The sequence below is a fragment of the Salvelinus alpinus genome, chromosome 2 (genome assembly GCF_045679555.1).
Source record: "Salvelinus alpinus chromosome 2, SLU_Salpinus.1, whole genome shotgun sequence".
NCBI classification, from domain to species: Eukaryota; Metazoa; Chordata; class Actinopteri; order Salmoniformes; family Salmonidae; genus Salvelinus; species Salvelinus alpinus.
The window spans coordinates 33,330,941-33,357,755 of record NC_092087.1 but is presented as its reverse complement, the minus strand read 5'-3'; the positions used below and the strand labels follow the sequence as shown (position 1 = coordinate 33,357,755).

Below are 26,815 nucleotides of genomic sequence, written 5' to 3'. Positions count from 1 at the left end.
AGATAACGCTGGTTATGTATTTATTACCGATTCAGACGGGATTCGTTTTTTTCCAAATCGCGGGCAACACCTGTTAAATTCAGACATTTCTCTCAAAACACAGGGATGTCGGGTTCGCACAGGACTAGTATTAAAATCAGAGGACTTTGGAGTTTGCCATAAAACAGTAAGTTATTCTGGTTAGTCAATCTCCAGATTTCCGTTTCCATTCAACCCATCTAAACAGTAAGCTACAATTCCCTTGACATACCATGAAGCCTCACAATCTTTACACACAACAAAGCCGGCACTGCCATCATCCTCTTTCACCAAATATTTCCCAAACATAACTTTTCTGGTCATCCCTTTTCTCCTTTAGCAGCTTTTTCCCCACAATATGTAATTACCCTAAACCTGTCCGCTCCGCGGATATAACCACAGGGCAGACGGGTTATGAGTCAACCCGCGCATCACACACACACACACACACACACACACCACGACCACCTTTCTCTGTAATGTGACCATAAACTTTCAGCTTTCCAGGTGTGACCATCTCTGTCTCTCTGAGCTTTGGGTGTGTGTGCGTGTGTAGAAACCCCTGCTTTGCGTATGGAACAAAGGACATACTGTGAATATGGCACACACAAACACACGTCAACTGTACCTTGAAAACCTAACTTCTAGTCTGGGAGACATTGTAGGTCTCAGGGAAAGTTAATCATCATGACAAGGCGAAGACTCTGCACATCAAACACACACGAACAGAAAGAGACCGAGAGATGGCGAGAGAAAGACAGAAAGAGAGATGGAGTGAAGGACAGGTTAAGAGAGGCTGAACCTTAATGAACTCTCAGACTTGAGCTGTGTTTTTTTCCCACCTCCGCTGCAGGAGGAAAGAAAGGCACGCCAGACAGGAGAACAAAACAAACAGAACACACAGGGCGAAAAGTGCACATATATATAAATAAAGGGAGAGAAAAAAGCCATTGTTAGACGGAGGGAACAAAGGAAGCAGGGACAATGGGCAAAAGACGGACAAAAGCCGCGGGCCGCAGGAAACAGTGCAGATAACAATGCCAGCGGAATGTGCCGACCGACTCCGGGAACCGGGGGAAAATGCGGAGCGCCACCATTCTGCCGAGCGCATAGTGATTAGAGTTCCTCCCCGCGTTCCCCCTTACATATTCTGTCTCTAACAAAGCCACCTGCCTTCCAGAGGCCAAGGCTCTAAACCTGTGTGTGAGTGCTATAGTGAGTGAGTGAGATATGAACCAATCCATTCACCAGAACCTTTAAAATAATATGGGGGGGGGGGGGTTCTCAAGATTACCAGTCCCAGGGTGTGTATATGAGGGGGTGGAGATGAGCTGTGTCTTCCGTATTTAACCCATCCCCTCTGAATCAGGGGGGTGCCTTAATGGATATCATGGGAGCAGTTGCTGTTAGGGGTTACTGGGCAGAATGACAGATTTTTCCACCTTACTGACTGAGATTCGAACCAGCGACCTATCGGTTACTGGCCAAACACTCTTAACCGCTAGGCTATAGAGGATGGGCAAACATGCAACAACCTTCAGAATCCACTCAAATCCCTTTCCTCTACACACCTCAAGCTTTTCTTCTTCACCTCAAACACTCTGTTCATTTGACTGTTCCTATGTTTAAGGAGGGATGAGGTTTCCCTGTGGGGGTGTTGGTGGCATTCAGCATCCTGCTGTGGAGCACAGGAAGTTATTCCTGGTCTTCTTAACAGCATTCTCGTCAGCGTTCCAAAGTGGTTGGCTTATAGAGCTGACACGTGGCTTTAGACTGCCACCCGTGTGTGTGTGTGTGTGTGTGTGTGTGTGTGTGTGTGTGTGTGTGCGTGCGAGAGAGTGTCTCACCGCTCTGCCTGTGTGTCCAACACAAAGGCATGCCCAGAATCTGAGTCACAGACCTGGTGACAGCCAGGTATGCATTAAGGTGTGTGTGTTTTCTGAGGTTGGGGTCCGACACATCTAATCTTAGAGTTAAACAACGCCGTAGCGTCACAGCTCAGACAATGCTTGGGCTCGCCTCACCTCAGCCCTCCACAGCTTATCAGTGCTCTCCACACAAATCTAGTTAAATGTACACCTTCCATGTTTATAACAAACTGCATCCATGCGGAACTTGTGTGCATGCGGATTTGTGAATTGTAAAGTGTGATTTGAATAAGTTGAATATCAACACTTACACAGTTTAGCAGATGTTATAGTGGGTGCAGCAAAATGCGCATGTTACTACCTCTTAACAATGAAGTAAAAATGTCAAAACAAGTACACAAATAATAATAATCCAATATAAAACAAATAACTCAGGAATGTCAGGAAGAATACAGTTAACCACACAAATAACTCTATCAGTAGTCCAAATGCAATCTGTGTATTTACACCAAAAGATATACTAAGAATGATATGTACAGCCGTAGATACTCTCACTTAGATGGCTGTTCAACAGCCTCGAGATAAAAGCTGTTTTTCCAGTCTTTTGGTCCCAGCTGTAATGCGCCTGTATCTTTCTGCTAGATGGTCGCAGAGTGAACAGACCGTCGTGACTGGGGTGGCAGAGGTCCTTGATGATCTGTTAGCCTTCCTTTGACACAGAGTGCTGGAAGTGTCCTGGAGGGAAAGCAGCATGCTCCGGGTGACCGCACCACCCTCTGGAGAGCCATTCAGTTTAGGGTGCAGTTGCCGTACGAGGCGGTGATGCAGCCAGACAGAATCTTCTCAATGGTGCATCTATAGAAGTTTGTCAGGGTCTTAGTGGCCATGCCGAATTTCTTTAGCCGCCTGAGGTTGTAGAGGTGCTTATGCGCCTTCTTCCCCACGGTGTCGGTGTGGTGGGACCATTTCAGGTCCTCCCTCCTCGGTCTCCGGTTGTCCACAATCAGCTCCTTTGTTGTTTTTTGACATTAAGGGAGAGGTTATTTTCCTGGCACCACTCCTCCAGTGCTCTAACCTCCTCCCTGTAAGCAGTCGTCAGCAAACTTGATGATTGAGTTGGAGTTGTGCGTAGCCATGCAGTCATGGGAGTACAGGAAATGCAAACAGGGAGTACTGGAGGGGGCTGTGCACACATCCCTGGGGGGCCTCACATGTTGAGGATCAGTGTGGCAGAGGTGTTGTTTCCTACCCATACACCCACCTGGGGTCGGCCCGTGAGGAAGTCAAAGACCCAGTTGCACAGGATGGGGTTCATACCCAGGGCCCTGAGCTTAGGGACAAGCTTGCTGGGCACTATGGTGCTGAAAGCAGAGCTGTAGTTGACGAACAGCATTCTCACATAGGTATTCCTGTTGTCCTGGTGGGATAGGACGATGTGCAGTGCAACAGCGGTTGCAAATTGTAATTGGCCTAGTGTGTCTGGCAAGGTGGAGGTGATATGGTCCTTGACCAGCCTCTCAAAGCACTTCATGATGACAGAGGTGTGCCACAGGGCAATAGTCATTTAGTTCATTTACCTTAGCTTGCTTGGACATCTTGAAGCAAGTAAATATGCAATAGGCTGAGTATGCAATAGGATTAGAGAGTAGTGTCTGATTGTGGCCTAATAGACTACCCAGGACTCTGGGCTGGTTTAACATGCTTCTCTTGCAGATCAACCATGCAGATCAAAACTGTAACACACATTCAAATTATTATTATAGGACACAGCAGTTGAGCTGACCACAGCCGTCATAACACAGCATACCTTTAGGACTGCCTGCCGTACCATAGACCTGACCACAGATACACTGTATATACAAAAGTATCTGGACACCACTTCAAATTAGTGGATTCGGCTATTTCAGCCACACCCATTGCTGACAGGTGTATAAAATCGGGCACACAGCCATGAAATCTCCATAGACAAACATAGGCCGTTCTACTGCCATACTGAAGAGCTCAGTCACGTTCAACGTGGTACCGTAAGGATGTCACCTTACCAACAATTCAGTTCGTCACATTTCTGCCCTGCTAGAGCTGCTCCGGTCAACTGTATGTGCTGTTATTGTGAAGTGGAAACGTCTAGGAGCAACAACGGCTCAGCCGCGAAGTGGTAAGACACAAACTCACAGAACGGGACCACTGAGTGCTGAAGTGCATCTTTCTTCAGTTGCAACACTCACTACCGAGTTCCAAACTGCCTCTGGAAGCAATGTCAGCAAAATAACTGTTTGTCGGGAGCTTCATGAAATGGGTTCCCATGGCTGAGCAGCCGCACACAAGCCTAAGATCACCATGCGTAATGCCTAGTGTCGGCTGGAGTGATGTAAAGCTCGTTGCCATTGGACTCTGAAGCAGTGGAAAAGCGTTCTCTGGCTTGATGAATCACGCTTCACCATCTGGCAGTCCGACTGACGAATTTGGGTTTGGCGGATGCCAGGAGAAGGCTACCTGCCCGAATGCATAATGCCAACTGTAAAGTTTGGTGGAGGAGGAATAATTGTCTGGGGCTGTTTTTCATGGTTAGTTCCAGTGATGGGAAATGTTAATGCTGCAGCATACAATGACATTCTAGACGATTCTGTGCTTCCAACTTTGTGGCAACAGTTGGGGGAAGGCCCTTTCGTGTTGCAGCATGACAATGGCCCCATGCACAAAGCGAGGTCCAAACAGAAATGTTTTTTTGAGATCGTTGTGGATGAACTTGACTGGCCTTCACAGAGCCCTGACCTCAACCCCAACGAAAACCTTTGGGATGAATTGGAACGCCGACTGCGAGCCAGGCCTAATCATCCAACATAGGTGCCCGACCTCACTAATGCTCGTGGCTAGCAAGTCCCCGCAACAATGGAAGCAAGTCCCCGCAACAATGTCCCACCATCTAGTGGGCCTTCCCAGAAGAGTGGAAGCTGTTATACCAGCAAAGGGGGACCAACTCCATATTAATGCCCATGATTTTGGAATTAGATGTTTAACGAGCAGATGTCCATATACTTTTTGTCATGTAGTGTAGATGTAAACTCAGCAGAAAAAGAAGCACTGTCAACTGTGTTTATTTTCAGCAAACTTAACATGTGTAAATATTTGTATGAACATAATAAGATTCAACAACTGAGACAAAAACTGAACAAGTTCCACAGACATGTGACTAACAGAAATTGAATGTGTCCCTGAACAAAGGGGGGGTCAAAATCAAAAGTTACAGTCAGTATCTGGTGTGGCCACCAGCTGCATTAAGTACTGCAGTGCATCTCCTCCTCATGGACTGCACCAGATTTGCCAGTTCTTGTGGTGAGATGTTACCCCACTCTTCCACCAAGGCACCTGCAAGTTCCCAGACTTTTCTGGGGGGGAATGGCCCTAGCCCTCACCCTCCGATCCAACAGGTCTCGGACGTGTTCAATGGGATTGAGATCCGGGCTCTTCGCTGGCCATGGCAGAACACTGACATTCCTGTCTTGCAGGAAATCACGCACAGAGCGAGCAGTATGGCTGGTGGTATTGTCATGCTGGGGGGTCATGTCAGGATGAGCCTGCAGGAAGGGTACCACATGAGGGAGGAGGATGTCTTCCCTGTAACTCACAGCGTTGATTGCCTGCAATGACAACAAGCTCAGTCCGATGATGCTGTGACACACCGCCCCAGACCATGACAGACCCTCCACCTCCAAAATCGATCCCGCTCCAGAGTACAGGCCTCGGCGTAACGCTCATTCCTTCGACGATAAACACAAATCCGACCATCACCCCTGGTGAGACAAAACCGCGACTCGCCAGAGAAGAGCACTTTTTGCCAGTCTTGTTTGGTCCAGCGACGGTGGGTTTGTTCCCATAGGCGACGTTGTTGCTGGTGATGTCTGGTGAGAACCTGCCTTACAACATGCCTACAAGCCCTCAGTCCACCCTCTCTCAGGCTATTGCGGACAGTCTGAGCACTGATGGAGGGATTGTGCATTCCTGTAGTAACTCAGGCAGTTGTTGTTGCCATCCTGTACCTGTCCCGCAGATGTGATGTTCGGATGTACCGATCCTGTGCAGGTGTTGTTACACGTGGTCTGCCACTGCAAGGACGATCAGCTGTCCGTCCTGTCTCCCTGTAGCATTGTCTTAGGCATCTCACAGTACGGACATTGCAATTTATTGCCCTGGCCACATCTGCAGTCCTCATGCCTCCTTGCAGCATGCCTAAGGCACGTTCACACAGATGATCAGGGACCCTGGGCATCTTTCTTTTGGTGAGTCAGTAGAAAGGCCTCTTTAGTGTCCTAAGTTTGTGTGACCTTAATTGCCTACCGTCTGTAAGCTGTTAGTGTCTTAACGACCGTTCCACAGGTGCATGTTCATTAATTGTTTATGGTTCATTGAGCAAGCATGGGAAACAGAGTTTAAACCCTTTACAATTAAGATCTGTGAAGTTATTTGTATTTTACAGATTATCTTTGAAAGACAGGGTCCTGAAAAAGGGACATGTATTTTTTTGCTGAGTTTATGAACCTCACCACAGTCCTATATGTGAGACTCCTATGAAAAAACTATTTCATTTAAGTGGGACTGGAAAACTGTATTGCACGTAAACAGTTTGCACTTATCAAAAGTGCATCAGCAAAATACTTCTCAGGCTGTTACAGTCTAGTTCAAATGGAATGGAAACTCGGAGACAGGTGAAAGCAAGTTCCAATACATTGCCTTCGCCAATCCAGTCAAGTTCAGATCAGTGATTACATCTAAGAAAGGAGGGAGGCAGGATAAGAGCCAAGATAAGATTAGCACTGAGTCTTGAGCTCCGACACCTCTGAAACCATACACTTCCCATGACACACTAAACAGCAGACAAAAGCTTCAGTTACACAACATGTTGTAACACGCAAACCCAACATCTCACCCCGGGGCATCTGCAATGCCAATGTCATCTGTTGTTCTCCCTCTCAATTCAATTGAAGCGCTTTATTGGCATGGGAAACATATGTTAACATTGCCAAAGCAAGTGAAGTAGATAAACAAAAGTGAACAATAAAAATTAACATTACACTCAAAGAAGTTCCAAAAGAATAAAGACATTTCAAATGTCATATTATGTATATATATATATATATTCAGTGTTGTAATGATGCAAATAGTGAAAGTACAAAAGAGAAAATAAACACACATCCCTCCCTGACAGGAGCAGTTAGTGCTGGGAAACTGTCTGTTGTTTTTCAACATGGCCTGAAGGGGACTAGCAGAGGGAGAGACGGAGAGACGGCGAGACGGAGTTGAGCCAGGAGTCCGTTCCATTCCAGCACACGGCGGCTGATCAAGTGGCTGAATTATTTTATTAAACAAATAAAAACTCTGCCATTGTGAACTCTGAGACTGACAAATGTAAAGACAGAAGCTCTGCATGGACTCCTTGGGGCAGAGAGAGAGACAAACACAGACAGAACTGACAAGTTTTTAAAAACCTTTGTTTGATGTTGTGTTACGGTGCCATGAGCCATTATAAACCAATGGCTGGATTCAATCAATCCTGCTTTAGGAATGTTTAAATACTCTGGCAAAGTTAGCATGTTGACATTGTTCGCCAGCCAGGAGTGGTTGATTCCCTTAAACCCTGAGGGCTGGTATAGTAGCAGGTGAGGCTGGCGATGGCAACATTAAAGCCTGATCGGTGGCTGGGACAGAACCCTTGTAAAGTAACAGGTGCACTATAGTACAGGTTCAGACGCTTAGTGGGACTCTAGTACCATGGTTCTCCCTGGGGGAATTAAGTTAGATGCCCTGTAGAACCCCACTGCAGCCATTCCCTCTGCCGAATGTTGAATTAGGACTGTTTAATAAAGTGTATCTCAGCTGGTATTACTGTTAACATTGTAATAAGTACACAAAGGGAAATAACTACATTCTACGTGGTGGTGGTGGTGGTTTGACTGAATCCCAAAGAAACCAAAGAGGAAGGTAGTAAGGCAAGTAACTGTCCAGTGAAATTCTCACTTTTAAAAAAAAGTTCGTAGTCTGTTGACTCATACCCAAATCATTTAGTTGAATCCTATACTCGTAAGTGGCCAAAGCGTAAATTGGAGAGAAAAAAACTTGAAAAGCCCCACCTCAAACTTGTAACTCAAACACACGGTTTAAAAAAATGCTTGCCATTTCCTGAGGATGATGAGCTGGCCAATCAGCCGTCTACTTGCATGAATATTTTGAATGACCGGTATACAGTACACCCACACCATTCTGTTGTTGGGGTACGCCCATACCATTCCAACACAGACAAGCTGTTTAACATACTTAATTACAATTTTTTGGAAGGAAAACTATTTAACTCATATTGTAATTCATTACATGTCATATTTCATAGAAATCTGAAAAACACTGGACAGTTACTTGAATTGAAAATATTTACCATGAAATGTCTACATTTCTATACCAGCTAAATTATGCAGTACAACAAATCATTAACTTGTGATATCACAAGCAAGTCTTCAAGCCTTAAGAGTCTATTGACACACCCTTGCGTCAATCTAAGTAACATAATACAAACATCCCCATCAAAATCCATCAGTTTAAGCTAGAGATATCAGTTGTTTTGGGTGGGCTGCGTCTCAATCCACCGAATCTGCCTATGTCTGCCTTCCACATCTGCGGGAAGGTGTCCGAGCTACAGCAGTGTTTGTCAGACCATGAGACGTCCCGAAAATCGGTCTTCCCATAATAGTTTGTAGGCCAAACTGTTTTTGTGAGAAGGGGAGACTCGCACGAACACGATGGTGTTTTCTGTTTTGCTCTACGACCCCCACCAGTGTCATGGAACTCCTCTGAATGTAACCAGTACAAAACACATGGAAGTATGGAGGTAGTTGTGTGCCCCAAAAAATATGGAGTTAAATATGTAAAGAAAAAAATATATATATATTTCCTGAGCTTTCTTATATATCCTAGGTATAGGACAAACACTTCAAAACCTGATCCTTCCCCCCTTTCAGAGTTAATGACAACTATGGAAAAATAAGCATTCTGTCACTCCTCATTCAGGACCCCATCAGAGAGACAAACAGAGAGGAAGGGGGAGAGAAGGAGAAAGTACAGTAAGGGAGAGGTACCTCTTAGGTGTGGTGAGTGTGGAGGTCCCCAGACCCAGAGGACCCCTCCACAGTAGAGCACTGGTGATGCTGAAACACGTCATGTTCTCTTCAGTCACACACAGGACAGCCGTCTAACACGCTCTCTCTCCCTCTCTCAGGACAGTACAGCCCAAAGCCACTCTGCACTCTCAACTCTGTGACATCTCTTTTTCTATGTTCCTTTCAACTCTTTCTCTCTAGCTCCCTCCCAGTCTCTCTATATCCCTCTAACTATCTCCCTCTATCCCGCCTCCCTCTGTGTGTTCATGTAAACCTCCCGTTATTGTGACAAAGAGCCTCTTTTTGGCATCTTTGAGCCAAACAATCCACTAATTTGCATAATATGTTTTGCAACCGGTGAGCCTATCTAGAACATTAACATGTGATAATCAAATAGTTGGACCCACAGGTGTGATCCAGGTGTGTGATACCGCGCTGGGATGTCCAGGAGCACCTAACAATGTCACCTTTATGCATTAAGTGTGTTTCTTGGCCACCTGCCTGAAACGGGGACACCACAGAAGAAGGAAAGAAAGGAATATCACACATTCAAATATAGCACAGGAGCTGGACTAGAAACAACATTTAAAGGAAAATAAAGGCATATGTGTTTCCTGCTCCCAAGCATGATCTTCATTGATCTGGTGATCAGTGTGTGATTACGTGACTGTCGAGTCAGAGTTTAGTAAGACGATATGTTTAATAGTTCTATAAAGATCACGCTCGGCAGCAGCAAACAGCAGGCGGACAGACTTTCACTCGCCTTTCATTGGTGACACAAAATATTCCCTCTGCTTCTCTTCAGCCCACACACACAATGCAGCTATGGATTCAACCCTGGTCCTGGGTACCCACTGTGGATGCTGGATCTCACTGAAGACCGCAATCAATTAGGATCTGCCTTGTTTTAAAGGCCACTAATTAACTTTGAAGGCCTCATTTTAGAGATTTTCTCCCCAAAATATACACAGTCAAATGCCATCCCTCTAAGAATATTTACCAATAACATTAATAATAGTTTAACGTGGGCTAATTAACTGAGTTGATATGAAAACCTGGATCCACAGTGGGTTCCCAGGACCATGTCCCTCTCTCAGTCCCCCCTGAATCATAGACAGCCTCACACCCAGACCATGTGTCAGATATTTAGTATAATAAGCCTTGTAGTGAGAGAACAACGTCAACACATATATTAGTGTGACATGATAAGCCCGACATGCAGCGGCTGCTGTGTGAGTGTCTATATTTGACATGAGATTTTAGAGGCAAGACGACAGAAACTAAATGCGATACAGGTGTTGTGGATGTCATGGATGTTTCTCTTAGTGTTATGCCGGCATACAATGTTTCTCTCGCTCTCTCACACACACGCGCGCACATTCTTGCTTTCCTTCTTTGAATGGTAAGGGCCTGAAGCAGGTTTATTGTGTTGTGTTGCTGACTGCGTCTCATTAGGAACTGAGCTCTCAGGGCCACACACACAAAAGCTTCCCTTCCCTCGCTCTCCTCTTCCTCTCTGTTTTTCTGTTCTTTTGGCCTTTTGATGTCAAGAGTGCCAATCCCAGGGGGCTACACTCTGGCCACAGAATACACTCACACAACAGACTCATTCACTTTCACACACACACACCCTGTGCGATGAGAGTTGTAAAAGCATGATAAGGGCAGAGGTAGTCGAGGTTGAATCAGCTTCGTGTTTCTCTGTGGTTGATAGCCAGATCTCACCACACAAAGACCAGCGTTGACAGCTCCAGGATACACTGATAATAAACACTCTTTTTCCTCAGCCCCAAGGACTCCCCCTCTGTCTCACCACACACACGACTAATTCAAATAACTTCGTATATTACCCTTAACTTTTCAACATCTAAAACACATTCTGCTACCACTGTCACATGTTCACTTTGTTATTTATCTAAACCTATACAGTTTAAGGGCTCGACTCTCCTTCTGTTCTCTCTGTGTCCTCTCCTTCTCCCTGTGTCTTCTCTCTCCTTCTCCCTGTGTCTTCTCTCTCTGCGTTCCCTGTGTCTTCTCTCTCTGCGTTCCCTGTGTCCTCTCTCTCTGCGTTCCCTGTGTCCTCTCTCTCTCTCTGCGTTCCCTGTGTCCCCTCTCTCTCTCTGCGTTCCCTGTGTCCCCTCTCTCTCTCTGCGTTCCCTGTGTCCCCTCTCTCTCTCTCTCTGCGTTCCCTGTGTCCCCTCTCTCTCTCTGCGTTCCCTGTGTCCCCTCTCTCTCTCTGAGGAGGCTTTCTAAATAAGACATAAATAGGCTGATGACACAACTGCACTTTTCACAAAAAGAGAGAAAGGAGAGAAAAGAAAAAAGAAGAGAAAGGAACTCTGGCTCTGGTGCAGTGGCTCCTTTCTTCTGCTTTTCAGAAACGCAGGTTAAAAAGCAGCCTTTTCATCCCTCTCTCATCCCTCTCTCTGTCATCTCTCTCCAACTTAGGAACAGGCAATGTATTGTGGTGGATAGCGGAAGGGTACTGTGGTATTTATCAGAAAAGAGAGGAGGAGGGAGGAGGACAAAACATACTCCCAATAAAGAGAAAGAACAAGAGAAGGGGAAGAAAGGATGTGTATGAAAGGCCCCTTTCGCAGAAAGCCCCCCCCCCCGCCCCCTCCTCCCTCAAAAGGGGCAGGCACACACAATGTGCTGTTTCCTTTAGCCCCGACACACTTTATATCCTAGCCCCATTCAGGACGACTACTTTAGGGCACCCATGTGTGCACAGAGCATATGTGGCTGAGAGAGAGGATGTGTGTGTGTGTGTGTGTGTGTGTGTCCGTATAGATCTCTGTTTGCTGAGGGCCTTATAGACTGACAGGCCATGGCTCTAAGGCGTTGCCATGGAGATGTCTTTGTGCAGTAAGTTGCACAACAGGTGATTCTAAAGAAGGCTAGCTGAGCTGGTCTCAGTATTGAGAACTGCGGGAGGTGTGTGTGTGTGAGAGAGAGTGAGTGAGTGAGTGAGTGAGTGAGTGAGTGAGTGAGTGAGTGAGTGAGTGAGTGAGTGAGTGAGTGAGTGAGTGAGTGAGTGAGTGAGTGAGTGAGTGAGTGAGAAAGGTAGACAGATTATACGAGGTGTTAGCCGTTTTAGGATCCAGCTTGGCCCAGAGTTCTTAACTAGCTCCTTTATACACAGATCATGTCTAAAATCGCCTGGGCTTACCGGGCCACACTGCTTTACACACTAACATGTATCTAACCTCACCGAAAGAGAGACTGTGTGCATACGCATCAGAGTTTATCATATCTTCAACTCCAAGAGTGTAAAACCCCCATATCACATTCAGTATTGCGAAATCTACTATAAAGTGAGAAAGAGCGAGAGAGGTACAAAACTGGTTCTTCTCCTTGGACTGGATAAACTTGGCTGAGCCAAAGCCATCCATACACGTACATGTCAGAAAGATACCGACATAAATTAAATTAAACAAACATCAAAGCCTCTGCAGTCAGAGAACAACTTAAATAACAAGACAACGTCATAGGCTATGGATTAACAACAAGGAACCCAATCAATCATTACAGGGGTGTGCACAGATAAAGATGGTTTAAGAATCAACACTCTGGAAACTTAGGGCTAAAAGTTTGTTTTCAATACATGATGAGATACGTGTTATTTTTTGCTTTGTCCAAGATGGAATGAAGGGTAATTCCTTTCGATAAAGGGGGCGGCAGGTAGCCTAGTGGTTAGAGTGTTGGACTAGTAACCGAAAGGTTGCAAGATCGAATCCCCGAGCTGACAAGGTCAAATCTGTCGTTCTGCCCCTGAACAAGGAAGTTAACCCACCGTTCCTAGGCTGTCATTGAAAAGAAGAATTTGTTCTTAACTGACTTGCCTAGTTAAATAAAGATTTTTATTTTTTTTAAGTTCTGCTCTGATCAAGTTTTTATTTAGGGTCTAATCTATAGCCTAAAATAGCCTGTTTTCTGGATTTATATAATATACTCTTTTGCACTGCTTATCAGTTGAACAAACTTTGTTTGTAATTGGTGAAATGGTCTTGGACAGATTTACAGTAACAATACTTTATTATTTCTCAGATGCATTTCCTGGTATTTTACATGCTGTCCAAATCCATATTTAAATAGAGGTGCGATAGCTATGATGGATAAAGATAGGCTATGAATCACTTGTAGCTAACCAGCTACATTTACACTCTAAGAAATACTCTACAGTGTGACATTTTCTGTCTGTTAATGTAGAACAGGGGTAGGCAATGCTGTTCCTGGAGTACCAGGTACTGCAACATTCTCCAACTAGGCACCACACCAGACCAACTGAGCTAATTTATCAGTTCAGTTTTTGACAAAATAAATGAAACATACCTGGTCTTCTAGGTTGGTTAAATCAAAAACAGAAGTGCCTGCGGCCCTCCAGGACCAGGGTTGCCTACCCCTGATATAGAGGTATATTTAACTGACAGAACAATGAATGGCGGCGTATTTATTTATTTATTTTATTTCACCTTTATTTAACCAGGTAGGCTAGTTGAGAACAAGTTCTCATTTGCAACTGCGACCTGGCCAAGATAAAGCATAGTATGCTTACCCAATGTTAACTTGTATGCCTCTCCCTAACCTCATTGGAACTATAACTAACTTTAATCTTAACCCTTGTCCTTATTTAGAGTTTGCCTAACTTAAGTTTTTGTTTTACCACTTGAATACCCCAGGGGCAGACTGGCCAGCTGGCATTTCGGGCAAATGCCAGATGGTTTGGTACATTTTTATCCCAGTGGGCCTGTCTAAATAGTTTTTTTGCACAAATGATCATGACCTTAAAGGGCACATAGCAGCCATTTCTCAATGCCAGGAAAACATATAATAGTAACTTAGAGAACCCCAAGAAAACATTCCCAAATGAAATACAATTTTATAATACTGTAATATTGTTCTAAAAAAGCTGGGTTTGAGGTTCTCCCCAAATCAGCTCTAACAATCCCACAATGCCCTGTGGTCAGCATCACACAGTGAGGAAATAAAAATCCATGCTCACCCTTCACATCAAGTGCTTCATATAAAAATTACAAAAAAGGGTGGATAAGTAGGGTGTAGCAACACTTACTATGCAAATGTATGTTATGCCTCTATGGCTACACATATTAAACACTTAGTAAAAAGTGGGATACATTTGTGAGAATGAGTTGGGCGAATTGGGTATCTACCAACAACATGGCATATAAAGTATCACAAACAGCCAGCAGCACCAAAAGAGAGAGTATTATCAGGGCTTCACCGGATAAGTGAAAGAGCTCCCTCTACTACATCTATGCTAACTTTAGCTAGCTATAGAGCTACGGCATTTAGCTCGTCTAAACGCTAAAGTAACCAAATGACCTTGTCTGCCAGCTGTTAGTAGCTAACTGCTGGTGCTGTCATACTATAGATAGGCTTGTACTATGGGAAAAGAGTAGTTTTGGTCGAGATGGAGGTTAATGTTTCTGTATAGAGCCCTGTGGTTGGGGCCAAAACTGTATGCGTGTCTGTGTGGGGGGATGGTGGGCTAAACCGTAACTGTATGCGTGTCTGTGTGGGGGGATGGTGGGCTAAACCGTAACTGTATGCATGTCTGTGTGGGGGGGATGGTGGGCTAAACCGTAACTGTATGCGTGTCTGTGTGGGGGGATGGTGGGCTAAACCGTAACTGTATGCGTGTCTGTGTGGGGGGGATGGTGGGCTAAACCGTAACTGTATGCGTGTCTGTGTGGGGGGGATGGTGGGCTAAACCGTAACTGTATGCATGTCTGTGTGGGGGGGATGGTGGGCTAAACCGTAACTGTATGCATGTCTGTGTGGGGGGGATGGTGGGCTAAACCGTAACTGTATGCATGTCTGTGTGGGGGGATGGTGGGCTAAACCGTAACTGTATGCGTGTCTGTGTGGGGGGATGGTGGGCTAAACCGTAACTGTATGCATGTCTGTGTGGGGGGATGGTGGGCTAAACCGTAACTGTATGCATGTCTGTGTGGGGGGATGGTGGGCTAAACCGTAACTGTATGCATGTCTGTGTGGGGGGGATGGTGGGCTAAACCGTAACTGTATGCATGTCTGTGTGGGGGATGGTGGGCTAAACCGTAACTGTATGCATGTCTGTGTGGGGGGATGGTGGGCTAAACCGAAATGCAACGTGTCGGCATTGTTTTCCATCATGGATCTGATGGCATTTCGGAGAAAAGGAGCTAGGTTCTCTTTAAAAGAGTGGATTGTGCTCAAAGTTTATTTCTGTAGCTTGCCGCATGAGTTGTGTTTTTGGCTGTCTGCACTTGGGCTCTCGGTGTGTGTGGATAACCCGTTGGATGCTGTCTGCACTTGGGCTCTCGGTGTGTGTGGATAACCCGTTGGATGGTGTCTGCACTTGGGCTCTCGGTGTGTGTGGATAACCCGTTGGATGCTGTCTGCACTTGGGCTCTCGGTGTGTGTGGATAACCCGTTGGATGGTGTCTGCACTTGGGCTCTCGGTGTGTGTGGATAACCCGTTGGATGCTGTCTGCACTTGGGCTCTCGGTGTGTGTGGATAACCCGTTGGATGCTGTCTGCACTTGGGCTCTCGGTGTGACTGGATAACCCGTTGGATGCTGTCTGCACTTGGGCTCTCGGTGTGACTGGATAACCCGTTGGATGCTGTCTGCACTTGGGCTCTCGGTGTGTGGATAACCCGTTGGATGCTGTCTGCACTTGGGCTCTCGGTGTGTGTGGATAACCCGTTGGATGCTGTCTGCACTTGGGCTCTCGGTGTGTGTGGATAACCCGTTGGATGCTGTCTGCACTTGGGCTCTCGGTGTGTGTGGATAACCCGTTGGATGCTGTCTGCACTTGGGCTCTCGGTGTGTGTGGATAACCCGTTGGATGCTGTCTGCACTTGGGCTCTCGGTGTGACTGGATAACCCGTTGGATGCTGTCTGCACTTGGGCTCTCGGTGTGACTGGATAACCCGTTGGATGCTGTCTGCACTTGGGCTCTCGGTGTGACTGGATAACCCGTTGGATGGTGTCTGCACTTGGGCTCTCGGTGTGTGTGGATAACCCGTTGGATGGTGTCTGTGGTGCTTCTTTTGGAGAAGACATGCTTTCTTTGGAGGGATGGATTGTGGATTTTGTTCAGTGGGAATTCTTTTTTTTAATCATCTTAGGATCAATGTTGTCACAGTTGCTTCTTGTTGAAGAGGCATCGACTAACATTAGCTTGCTATAGCTAGCTATCATCTTCCTCCGTTTCTGAATGAATTTGTGGCTATTTCTTTCTAACAGGCAAAATAAAGTGAGCTAGATTTTGTTTGTGTACTGACGTATCGATACCATAACTAAGTTTGTCACTGATATGGGCTAGAAAATATCCTAAAGCTAGCCAGCTAGACAGTGATAGCCAGCTAGCCAGCTAGACAGTGATAGCCAGCTAGCCAGCTAGACAGTGATAGCCAGCTAGCCAGCTAGACAGTGATAGCCAGCTAGCCAGCTAGACAGTGATAGCCAGCTAGCCAGCTAGACAGTGATAGCCAGCTAGACAGTGATAGCCAGCTAGACAGTGATAGCCAGCTAGACAGTGATAGCCAGCTAGCCAGCTAGACAGTGATAGCCAGCTAGACAGTGATAGCCAGCTAGACAGTGATAGCCAGCTAGACAGTGATAGCCAGCTAGACAGTGATAGCCAGCTAGCCAGCTAGACAGTGATAGCCAGCTAGACAGTGATAGCCAGCTAGACAGTGATAGCCAGCTAGACAGTGATAGCCAGCTAGACAGTGATAGCCAGCTAGACAGTGATAGCCAGCTAGACAGTGATAGCCAGCTAGACAGTGATAGCCAGCTAGACAGTGATAGCCAGCTAGACAGTGATAGCCAGTGATAGACAGTGATAGCCAGTGATAGACAGTGATAGCCAGTGATAGACAGTGATAGCCAGTGATAGACAGTGATAGCCAGCTAGACAGTGATAGCCAGCTAGACAGTGATAGCCAGATAGACAGTGATAGCCAGCTAGACAGTGATAGCCAGCTAGACAGTGATAGCCAGCTAGACAGTGATAGCCAGCTAGACAGTGATAGCCAGCTAGACAGTGATAGCCAGTGATAGACAGTGATAGCCAGTGATAGACAGTGATAGCCAGTGATAGACAGTGATAGCCAGCTAGACAGTGATAGCCAGTGATAGCCAGTGATAGACAGTGATAGCCAGCTAGACAGTGATAGCCAGCTAGACAGTGATAGCCAGCTAGACAGTGATAGCCAGTGATAGCCAGTGATAGCCAGTGATAGACAGTGATAGACAGTGATAGCCAGCTAGACAGTGATAGCCAGCTAGACAGTGATAGCCAGCTAGCCAGTGATAGCCAGCTAGCCAGATAGACAGTGATAGCCAGCTAGCCAGCTAGACAGTGATAGCCAGTGATAGCCAGCTAGACAGTGATAGCCAGCTAGACAGTGATAGCCAGCTAGCCAGTGATAGCCAGCTAGCCAGCTAGACAGTGATAGCCAGTGATAGCCAGCTAGACAGTGATAGCCACAAGCTAAAACCAGGGAGAAGCTGTTGGCTTGATACTGTTCACTCAAATATGTTTTTTCCACATGTAATTGCGGAAATTAGATTATTATTCAATAAAAAATGTAATTGTCAATATTGTTACGCACACCTCTGTGAAGAGGGAACGCAACACCCTGCTACAACTCAACTCCCCGTGAAGTGAAAGAGGTATGGGACTGTAGGTGCGAGAAAGGACGACAAAAGGCAGAATTGACCGTTTACTAGGATTTTATTCCTTTACACGGTAATATGGGGGAAAAGGGGCTGGACGGAACCAAAGCAAAGAAAGTAAATGTCAAAGCCCCCCTCTCCTATCTAACCTGCCTACCCACTAATTACTCTGAATATTCTGAATATTGCAGAAAAATCCTCAGATGTTTTCCATACTAAAAACGTGAAGTACCATTTGGTGTGAACTAGCTTACCATGTACAGTAGGCTAACCATGAGTCATCAAAATGACAATCGTGCAATCTGGCCTTTCCAGCAGTCTTTTTGTACAATTGTAAACAAACATTTTTTCAAGTTAGTTATTATAAACTGGGTGGTGAGAGCCCTGAATGCTGATTGGATGAAAACGTGGTGTATCATATACCACAGGTATGACCAACATTTTATTTTTACTAATCTAATTACGTTGGTAACCAGTTTATAATAGCAATAAGGGCGACAGGTAGCCTAGTGATTAGAGCGTTGGACTTGGACCGAAAGGTTGCAAGATCGAATCCTCAATCTGACAAGGTAAAAATCTATCGTTCTGCCCCTGAACAAGGCAGTTAACCCACTGTTCCTAGGCTGTCATTGGAAATAAGAATTTGTTCTTAACTGACTTGCCTGGTTAAATAAAGGTCATGTAAAAAATTATAGCAATAAGGCTCCTCTGGGGTTAGATATATATGACCAACACGGCATTGCGTCAGGCCTAAGAACAGCCCTTAGCCCTGAAATATTGGCCATATACACCACACCCCCTCATGCCTTATTGATTAAATATACAGCACCAACTACATAAATATCTGATACGGTGCATTATCTGCTGGGCCGGTGTGGGGGCCTCAAAGAAGAAGAAAACAACTGGTCCGGTGTGTTAAATGCCAGGGACGATTTCTGGTCCCAGTCCACCCCTGGAATACACCTATATAATATGTGGAAATATTACAAAAACAGCCATAATATTTCAAAAGAATACATGGCACTTAATCCAAAATGTGCTTACTTTAATTGAATAATTAAATAGAGGATTTGAGAGAATGAATCCTACTGAATTGACCGTAATATGGTTGTTTTTCCACTGTTAAGGTTATTTATTTAAGCACGGTTACATTCACATTTAGTGCTGGACAATGGCTCAGATAGAGCTTCACTGACAAAGTTAATAAACAAACAAAAAGCACAACAAAAAAAGACGAACACACAGTTCTTTATTCGTTTTCACTGATTCCAAAAGAGATGCAAATCATTCTTCAGACAGCTGTGGAAAAAAATAAAACTGTCTCTGGTCATTTGCAAATTGCCACACACACACACTGAGGTGTGTGTCCGGCGATGAGGAATTAAACTTAACGGTACAAGCAATCTGTTGTGTATGTTGTTCAAACACCCAGGGGAAAGGCATGTAAATGGAGCAGGAAACTAGTGGGTTATAATGCTGTGCTGTTTAGGTGGGTGCTGATCAATAGAGTGTTTGTGAATTCTCCTGATGGGAGATAAACAAATCCACTGGACACTGGGTTGTGACAACCAACAGGTGATATTCACCACCCTCACACACCTGACAGCCACAACACACATATATTTGTATCCGAGGGGCCACACCAGGACGGCAACCATGCAAATGTTCATGGTTAATAATAACAAAAAAGTGTATCAGAAACAAATTCAGAATATTTTGGGAGTAGGCCATTTATGAACTATTACTACTCCATAAAGAACTTCTACAGTACAATACTGTAAAGTTGCTAAATATTAAGATATTGCATATTCTGTCAAGAGTTAATGTATTTTTATTTATGTATATATTTAGACTTCATTGAACAAGGCCAGTCCCATTGAGATAAATCGGGTGTATTTGTAAATTCACCCTGGTAATCTACTCTGATTTCAGAGCACTCTGGGTAGAGAGTACCAGAGCGCAGAATAATTGAGCAATTAACAGAAGCCCTAAACTCCGTTGTTATAAAAGATGAACAGTAAACATCCGCAAAAAAAATTAAATTAAATTGTTGCCAGTAACACAGTTACAGTCACTAACCCTCTTGATAACATGAAAACACTAACCAGGTCCGCTAGGGAGAGTAAAATGTTTAGTGAGGTGTTCTTACATTTGTGTCTGGAAGTAGCAAGCTAGCCAACTTTAGCCAGTTAGCAGTCAAGCACCCAAGCTGTTGTGAGGTCAGAACGCTCAGATCAACCCTACTCCTCAGCCAGAGAGTCCAGTGTGAGGTCAGAAGGCTCAGATCAACCCTACTCCTCAGCCAGAGAGTCCAGTGTGAGGTCAGAACGCTCAGATCAACCCTACTCCTCAGCCAGAGAGTCCAGTGTGAGGTCAGAACACTCAGATCAACCCTACTCCTCAGCCAGAGAGTCCAGTGTGAGGTCAGAACGCTCAGATCAACCCTACTCCTCAGCCAGAGAGTCCAGTGTGAGGTCAGAACGCTCAGATCAACCCTACTCCTCAGCCAGAGAGTCCAGTGTGAGGTCAGAACACTCAGATCAACCCTACTCCTCAGCCAGAGAGTCCAGTGTGAGGTCAGAACGCTCAGATCAACCCTACTCCTCAGCCAGAGAGTCCAGTGTGAGGTCAGAACGCTCAGATCAACCCTACTCCTCGGCCAGAGAGTCCAGTGTGAGGTCAGAACGCTCAGATCAACCCTACTCCTCAGCCAGAGAGTCCAGTGTGAGGTCAGAACGCTCAGATCAACCCTACTCCTCAGCCAGAGAGTCCAGTGTGAGGTCAGAACGCTCAGATCAACCCTACTCCTCGGCCAGAGAGTCCAGTGTGAGGTCAGAACGCTCAGATCAACCCTACTCCTCAGCCAGAGAGTCCAGTGTGAGGTCAGAACGCTCAGATCAACCCTACTCCTCGGCCAGCCCATTGTGCGTTCTGAACCCTACTCCTCAGCCAGAGCGTCCAGTGTGTGCTTTGAACGCTCCGAATTTCTAAGAAGGCCCAGAGCGCACTCTGATAGCAGGGGTATTCAACCGGTGGTCCCAAAACCCACAATTTTATTTATATATATTTTTTTAAGTATCGTAAGCAACAACAGAATAAACACATTTTGAATGACATTCCTATATAAAAATAGAATTTCTTCATAATGATGTCAACTTTATATCTCATCTCCTCATATTGATCAAATTACACTCATTGGAGCCAATTACACTCACTGGAGTATCTGACATAGCCTGTTCGTGGGTGCTGTTTCAAAGCCTACGGACGCGTGCAGAGCAGGCTACGTACGCGTGCAGAGCAGGCTACGTACGCGTGCAGAGCAGGCTACGTACGCGTGCAGAGCAGGCTACGTACGCGTGCAGAGCAGGCTACCAGTACAGAACAGGCTACCAGTGCAGAACAGGCTACCAGTGCAGAACAGGCTACCAGTGCAGAACAGGCTACCAGTGCAGAACAGGCTACCAGTGCAGAACAGGCTACCAGTGCAGAACAGGCTACCAGTGCAGAACAGGCTACCAGTGCAGAACAGGCTACCAGTGCAGAAAGTGCCGCTAGCTGCTGGTAAGCTTTCTTGACTTGGACATATATTTTTGCCAACACATGGCCCATTAACCAGCTGCTGTTAGCAAAACATGTGTTGAGTTAACCTATTAGCTAGAAAGGTATATTAGAGTTGAAAATTCTTCTTCCAGTTAGGTCAAAATAATTTAAACTAATCTACGAAATCTAGTCATTTTTAAAAATGTTGATTACTTCTCCTTGTCATGATCATTCACCTGATAATAAGACGTGATATTTTTTTGCTGACGTATGATGGTGGCCCCTGGGGTCGCCAGTTAGCCTGGGAGGGGGTCGCCAGTTAGCCTGGGAGGGGGTCCCAGGACAAGGAATGGTTGAAGTGCTCTACTTATGAACAGGGAGTATCACAATCATCCATACAAATACTATACAGTGACATTCCATTAACCACAGAACAACATAAAGAGACGGAACGATTTGTATTGTGTAAAATGTACTGCCTCACCTCATCTGTGTCTTGGGAAATGCATTGGCGAGAGCAGTCCAATATTGTTACCTACAGTCACACCAGTCACCCATTAACAACTTATGGTGATGGGAAATATTAGATTTTCTTTAATGTGGTTGGATTTTACAGGAAGACTGTCTAAAATATATTGCTTATGGTTGTCTAAACATAAATTGACAATTCAACACTTAAATAGTATGTTTGGCCATTCCATATCATTTGTATTTTTTTCTTATAGACTTGTGAGAGAAGAGTCAGTCATACATTGCCGAATGAATTAAGTAAAATTCCACTGTCTGATGTTGCATCGCTCACGTTACACAAACAATGAAATGGGCGAAACAAAACATTTTAACCAACAAAAGATCCTCCTGAAATCTATTTAGATAGAGGCATGGCGAAACCCGCCTTGGTCCTGTAGCAGCTTGCTTTTTGAAGCAGCGCCCCACCTAGTGCCCTCTGCACTAACACACACCTGCAGAAGGTACAGGATCACACACACACACACACACACACACACCACACACACACGTATTCTGAGAGGGATTAAAAGCTGTTTAGCTGTGGCATGAGAAAGTCAAAGCAGCCTTCACAGCAGCTTCCGTTCTTTCTTGTTCAGACTGATTTATTACCGTTAGTGAATAGCTCCCTATAGTAGAACACGTCACCGGCTTCTAACAGCACTACAGACCCCTGAATCTACACCCACGGTTCACACCAAGGTAAAAATGCACAATACAACACCAGGTGTGGTTGACATTATTCCCAGAAATGACCAGTTAGGAGATAGAGGAAAATATGTGTCTACCATGAAGCATCCTTCAATAACACTACATTCAGACACCTGTAGAAAACACATCATAGACTGTATGATGTTAAAGACAAGGGTTCGCCATCTGGGGGAATATTTAGAAGAGAAATATAGATCAATTGCTGACAAAACTTGGGGGGGCGGGGGGGTTTAAAAAAATATATATTCACCCGCAGGCCAAATTCTGAGCAATTTTTTGCTCAAAGTGATTTTAAATTTGGGGAATCTGTTCCAAAGCATTCCCACACATAATAGAGAGATACATGTGATCATATACAAATGTAAACGGAGTTTGAAATTATTGTTTTAGTCAAATATTATACAGTGTCTGTTTGGGCTTCTTGCTGTCAATTTGCAGTCCACAAATTATTATTATGTTCCGGGCCCCTGACCGTCCCCTCAAGAAAGAAATTGGCCCGCGGCTGAATCTAGTAACGATGCCTGTTACAGACTGTTGTGACATTATGCTGTATTAATAACTGGCACAAAAATCTAACAAAAAGACACCATACAAATGAGATGACTGGAAAACAGAAAAATAAAGTACAGGTAAAGTGCAACTTTTAACCCAACAAACACAAAAAGTTCAGTGCGCCACAAACAAGATGTAGTGCCTTAGTTGGAACTTTATAACGTCGCAAATGAAAAACACTCATGGATTAAACTTATTGTCAGTCATTTTGCTTCATAATACTGTATATTAATGACTGAAGTGGAACCAGTTGGTGGAAAGGAGTCTTACCTTGAAATGTCTAAGAGAGGCTGATAAGCAGGGCAGCAGGTAAGATGTGTTCTCTATTGTTGGACTCTACTGACTGAGCTATTTTGACCGAGTTTACTGACTGTGTTGTGTCTCTTCTGAGAGCTCTATAAGCAATGCTATGCTATGTTTCCCCCAATAAGGTACCACTCACCACCGAGACAACAGGTGGAGACTGTGTGTGTGTGTACGCATGAGATGAGGTGTTAGAGGGAGGGGTCGGAGATGAATCAAAAGTCAATGATCTCCTAACTCTCCTCCAGAGTATGAAGTATGCATCGGCCAATCAGTGAAACAAAACACTAAACTGGGTTTCCTGTGATGAGGCCAGTGAAAGCCAGCATCATGACACAAAACCCTTTTTTTTAGCAAATGTTATTTTTCAGAGGAACCCCTGTGTTAAGATAGCTAGCGTTGAAGTGGTGCATTTCAGAGTTCGGTACAAAGATCAGGTAGCTAATAAAATCAAAGCATATTATAAAATATTACCTCAAGATCTCTCTAAATCATATCATGCCTCAATAAGGAAAGAGCCCAAAAACATGTGAACTCACACACACAGAGCAATGGTGTGTAAAACACAATTTTCTTCCATTGCAATGCCTCTTTAACCTAGTTTGCACTGAACTAACACACTTAGTCAAATGTAGTCAATGATTACTGCCCTCTTTGTCAATATTCTATCATTCTCATCCTCTCTCACACATCAAGAAATGTGCCTGGCTCATTAATCATGGGGTTTGAGTCTCAGATCCAACAGGAGACAACATGCACTTCCATTTCACCACAGGCCTTTCACTCCCCTCATTATAGACACAAGCACGCCTTATCCCTCTGCCCTGTGACACCCTTCCCACAACATCACTGACACATAAATGTCAACAAAAAAAAAAGTGTCAGAGGTGATTTAAAACATCCACTTAACTTGTCAAGGACTGAATAAGTGTGTGTTCCATGTGTATTCAGTTTTTAATGACAAATTCATCGTATTGTTTAATGACTTGATGATCCAAGGACATTTGCATAATACATTCTATGGATCACAGCAACCAATCTATCACTTTTTACTTGATCTGAACACACACAACACAACACACAGGGGGAGCACACACACTTCTGTCTCCACTGTGGTGTGTCTCTGTGGACCCCTGGTTCAATAGGACAGGGAGAACAATGCAGACTGCCACAGAAGAAGAAAGAGAACAATCTTTGTCTGCTCTGCTGCCCTTATGGACCTGCTTGGTGTATAGGAGATGGGCCACACACACACACACAAAGGCAACAAAAACACACACAAACACACACAAACTGCCCTGAGTTCTTAAACTTAGCCAATAGAAATGAAGTGGAGCAGAAACATATATCACTGTGTCACTCAACAGACCAACACTCAGAGAGACAGCTTATAGAGCAGCTGGATACATTTCAACAATAGGTCATTCATAGTTTCTCTATTCAGCAGGTAATCATTGACTATGCTTTATTTAGCAAGAAGGTGTAAAGACTCTTTCAATAGAACTTGACCGATAGGTCAAACTTGATAGGTGACTCGAAGACTGACTTGGAGAGAGAAAGTGCATCCAGGTCACCTCTCATCCTGTGTGAACCCTTTCACCTGGAGGCGCATCCTCAGAGAGAGACGAGGGGATGCTAGAGGTCAACCCTCTCCTTGTTAGAACAGCACACACAGCCCGTCAGTTACTCTGGTTCATTTCCACACCGGATCTGTGTGTGTGTTTCTGCAGAGGTAGGTGCACCCGCTGAAATGTTTGACAGTGGAGACAGAGACAGTGACAGCTGAGACAGTACAGCGTGAACATGGAGTCAGCTCTCTGCTGCTGACAGACTGTCAGTCCCTTTTCCCTTCTCTGCCTGCTTTAACACAGACCCTCTTCTCTGTAGGCTAAAGACAAACTGGAACTCAACACAGCCATTAGGGCTAGCCATTGGGCAAGAGCAAATAAGACTGTCTCTCTCTCTCGCTGTGTGTGTCAGAGAGAATGAAACAAAACAGAGTGGGAATGAGGACGGCAAAGAAAAGAGAATAAGAAAAGCGAGTGAGGAATAGATATGGACAGAAAGAAAGGTCAGGGACTCCCCACTGACGGACAGCTTTGTGTGCAGCCAGTCACTGTAAAGGCGAACACACACTCTGGCTCTCTCAGATACACACTGAGGCCATAGGCTGGAAACGAAAGCCTTAAATCATCTCAAATTATGTAACTTCAGACTTCACAGTCCCATCACACACACATAGACCTAAACACAGTCCCATCACACACACATAGACCTAAACACAGTCCCATCACACACACACACACACATAGACCTAAACACAGTCCCATCACACACACACACACAGACCTAAACACAGTCCCATCACACACACACACAGACGTAAACACAGTCCCATCACACACACACACACACACATAGACCTAAACAGTCCCATCACACACACACACACATAGACCTAAACACAGTCCCATCACACACACACACACACACACACACACACACACACACACACATAGACCTAAACACAGTCCCATCATACATACACACATAGACCTAAACACAGTCCCATCACACATACACATAGACCTAAACACAGTCCCATCACACACACACACACACACACACACACACACACACACACACACACATAGACCTAAACACAGTCCCATCACACACACACAGACCTAAACACAGTCCCATCACACACACACACATAGACCTAAACACAGTCCCATCATACACACAGTACCCAGACCAAGCATGCTCAACACACATAGCCAAACACACAGTAGGGTATGCCTACCCAGACCCTGCACACTACAGAGTGACATACTTTGCTTATAAAACTTGCACGATGCACACACACATTGTCCATGAAGACATCTCTGCTGTCTAGTGCTGTCAATCAACTCATTCCAGCCATCAAGACTGAACACCAATAAAGATGCCTCGTCTGGCTCAATGAGCATGTTCTGTCACCTCCACCCAGAGCTATGTCCATATGATCTAGAAGAGCAGATTGCACATAGACTCTACAAATGGTAAAACTTTACTGAATTATGAAGCATGTTCTCTTTCCTTACCTATTCCAACCAATCCTCCAACTCTACCAAAACTACAAAGATCTACACATCCAAACACCCAGGGGCGGACTGGGACCAGAAATCGGCCCTGGCATTACAAACACACCAGCCAATTTCTTTCTTTGATGCCCACACACCGGCCCACTTTTTTTCCTCAATGAGCCCAAAATGGACTAGCAATCTGGCATTTGGCCATTATGCCAGATGCCTTGTCTGCCCATGCTAACACCCAACACCTCCCCAGCAAAGTATTTATATAATAATTATGCCATGACCCATGAGAGAACACAGATATATTTAAAACATCTGCGTTTTAACACTCGCAGCTATTCTCTGGAAAGTAGATGAAACAGTTTAATTTGCGTTTGCCAACAGAACTGGCATCTTCTCCTCTT

At 45.0% G+C, this 26,815-nt stretch overlaps 1 protein-coding gene across 4 annotated transcripts in view; it reads right to left on the bottom strand.

The window, feature by feature from the left end:
* The window catches only part of LOC139559045 (transcription factor SOX-13-like), a 52,030-nt gene that overhangs the window by 24,617 nt on the left and 598 nt on the right, over window positions 1-26,815 (bottom strand). For 2 of the 4 annotated variants that reach the window (XM_071374690.1, XM_071374698.1), the window contains exon 1: window positions 9,008-9,207. The exons of 1 other annotated variant lie outside the window; for it this stretch is intronic. In XM_071374690.1, the coding sequence (XP_071230791.1) occupies window positions 9,008-9,090 (83 nt within the window). In that variant the 5' untranslated portion in view covers window positions 9,091-9,207. Of the gene's footprint in view, window positions 1-9,007; window positions 9,208-23,301; window positions 23,323-26,815 lie in introns of those variants that run through there. One more of the 4 variants, XM_071374712.1, reaches the window with a different exon arrangement.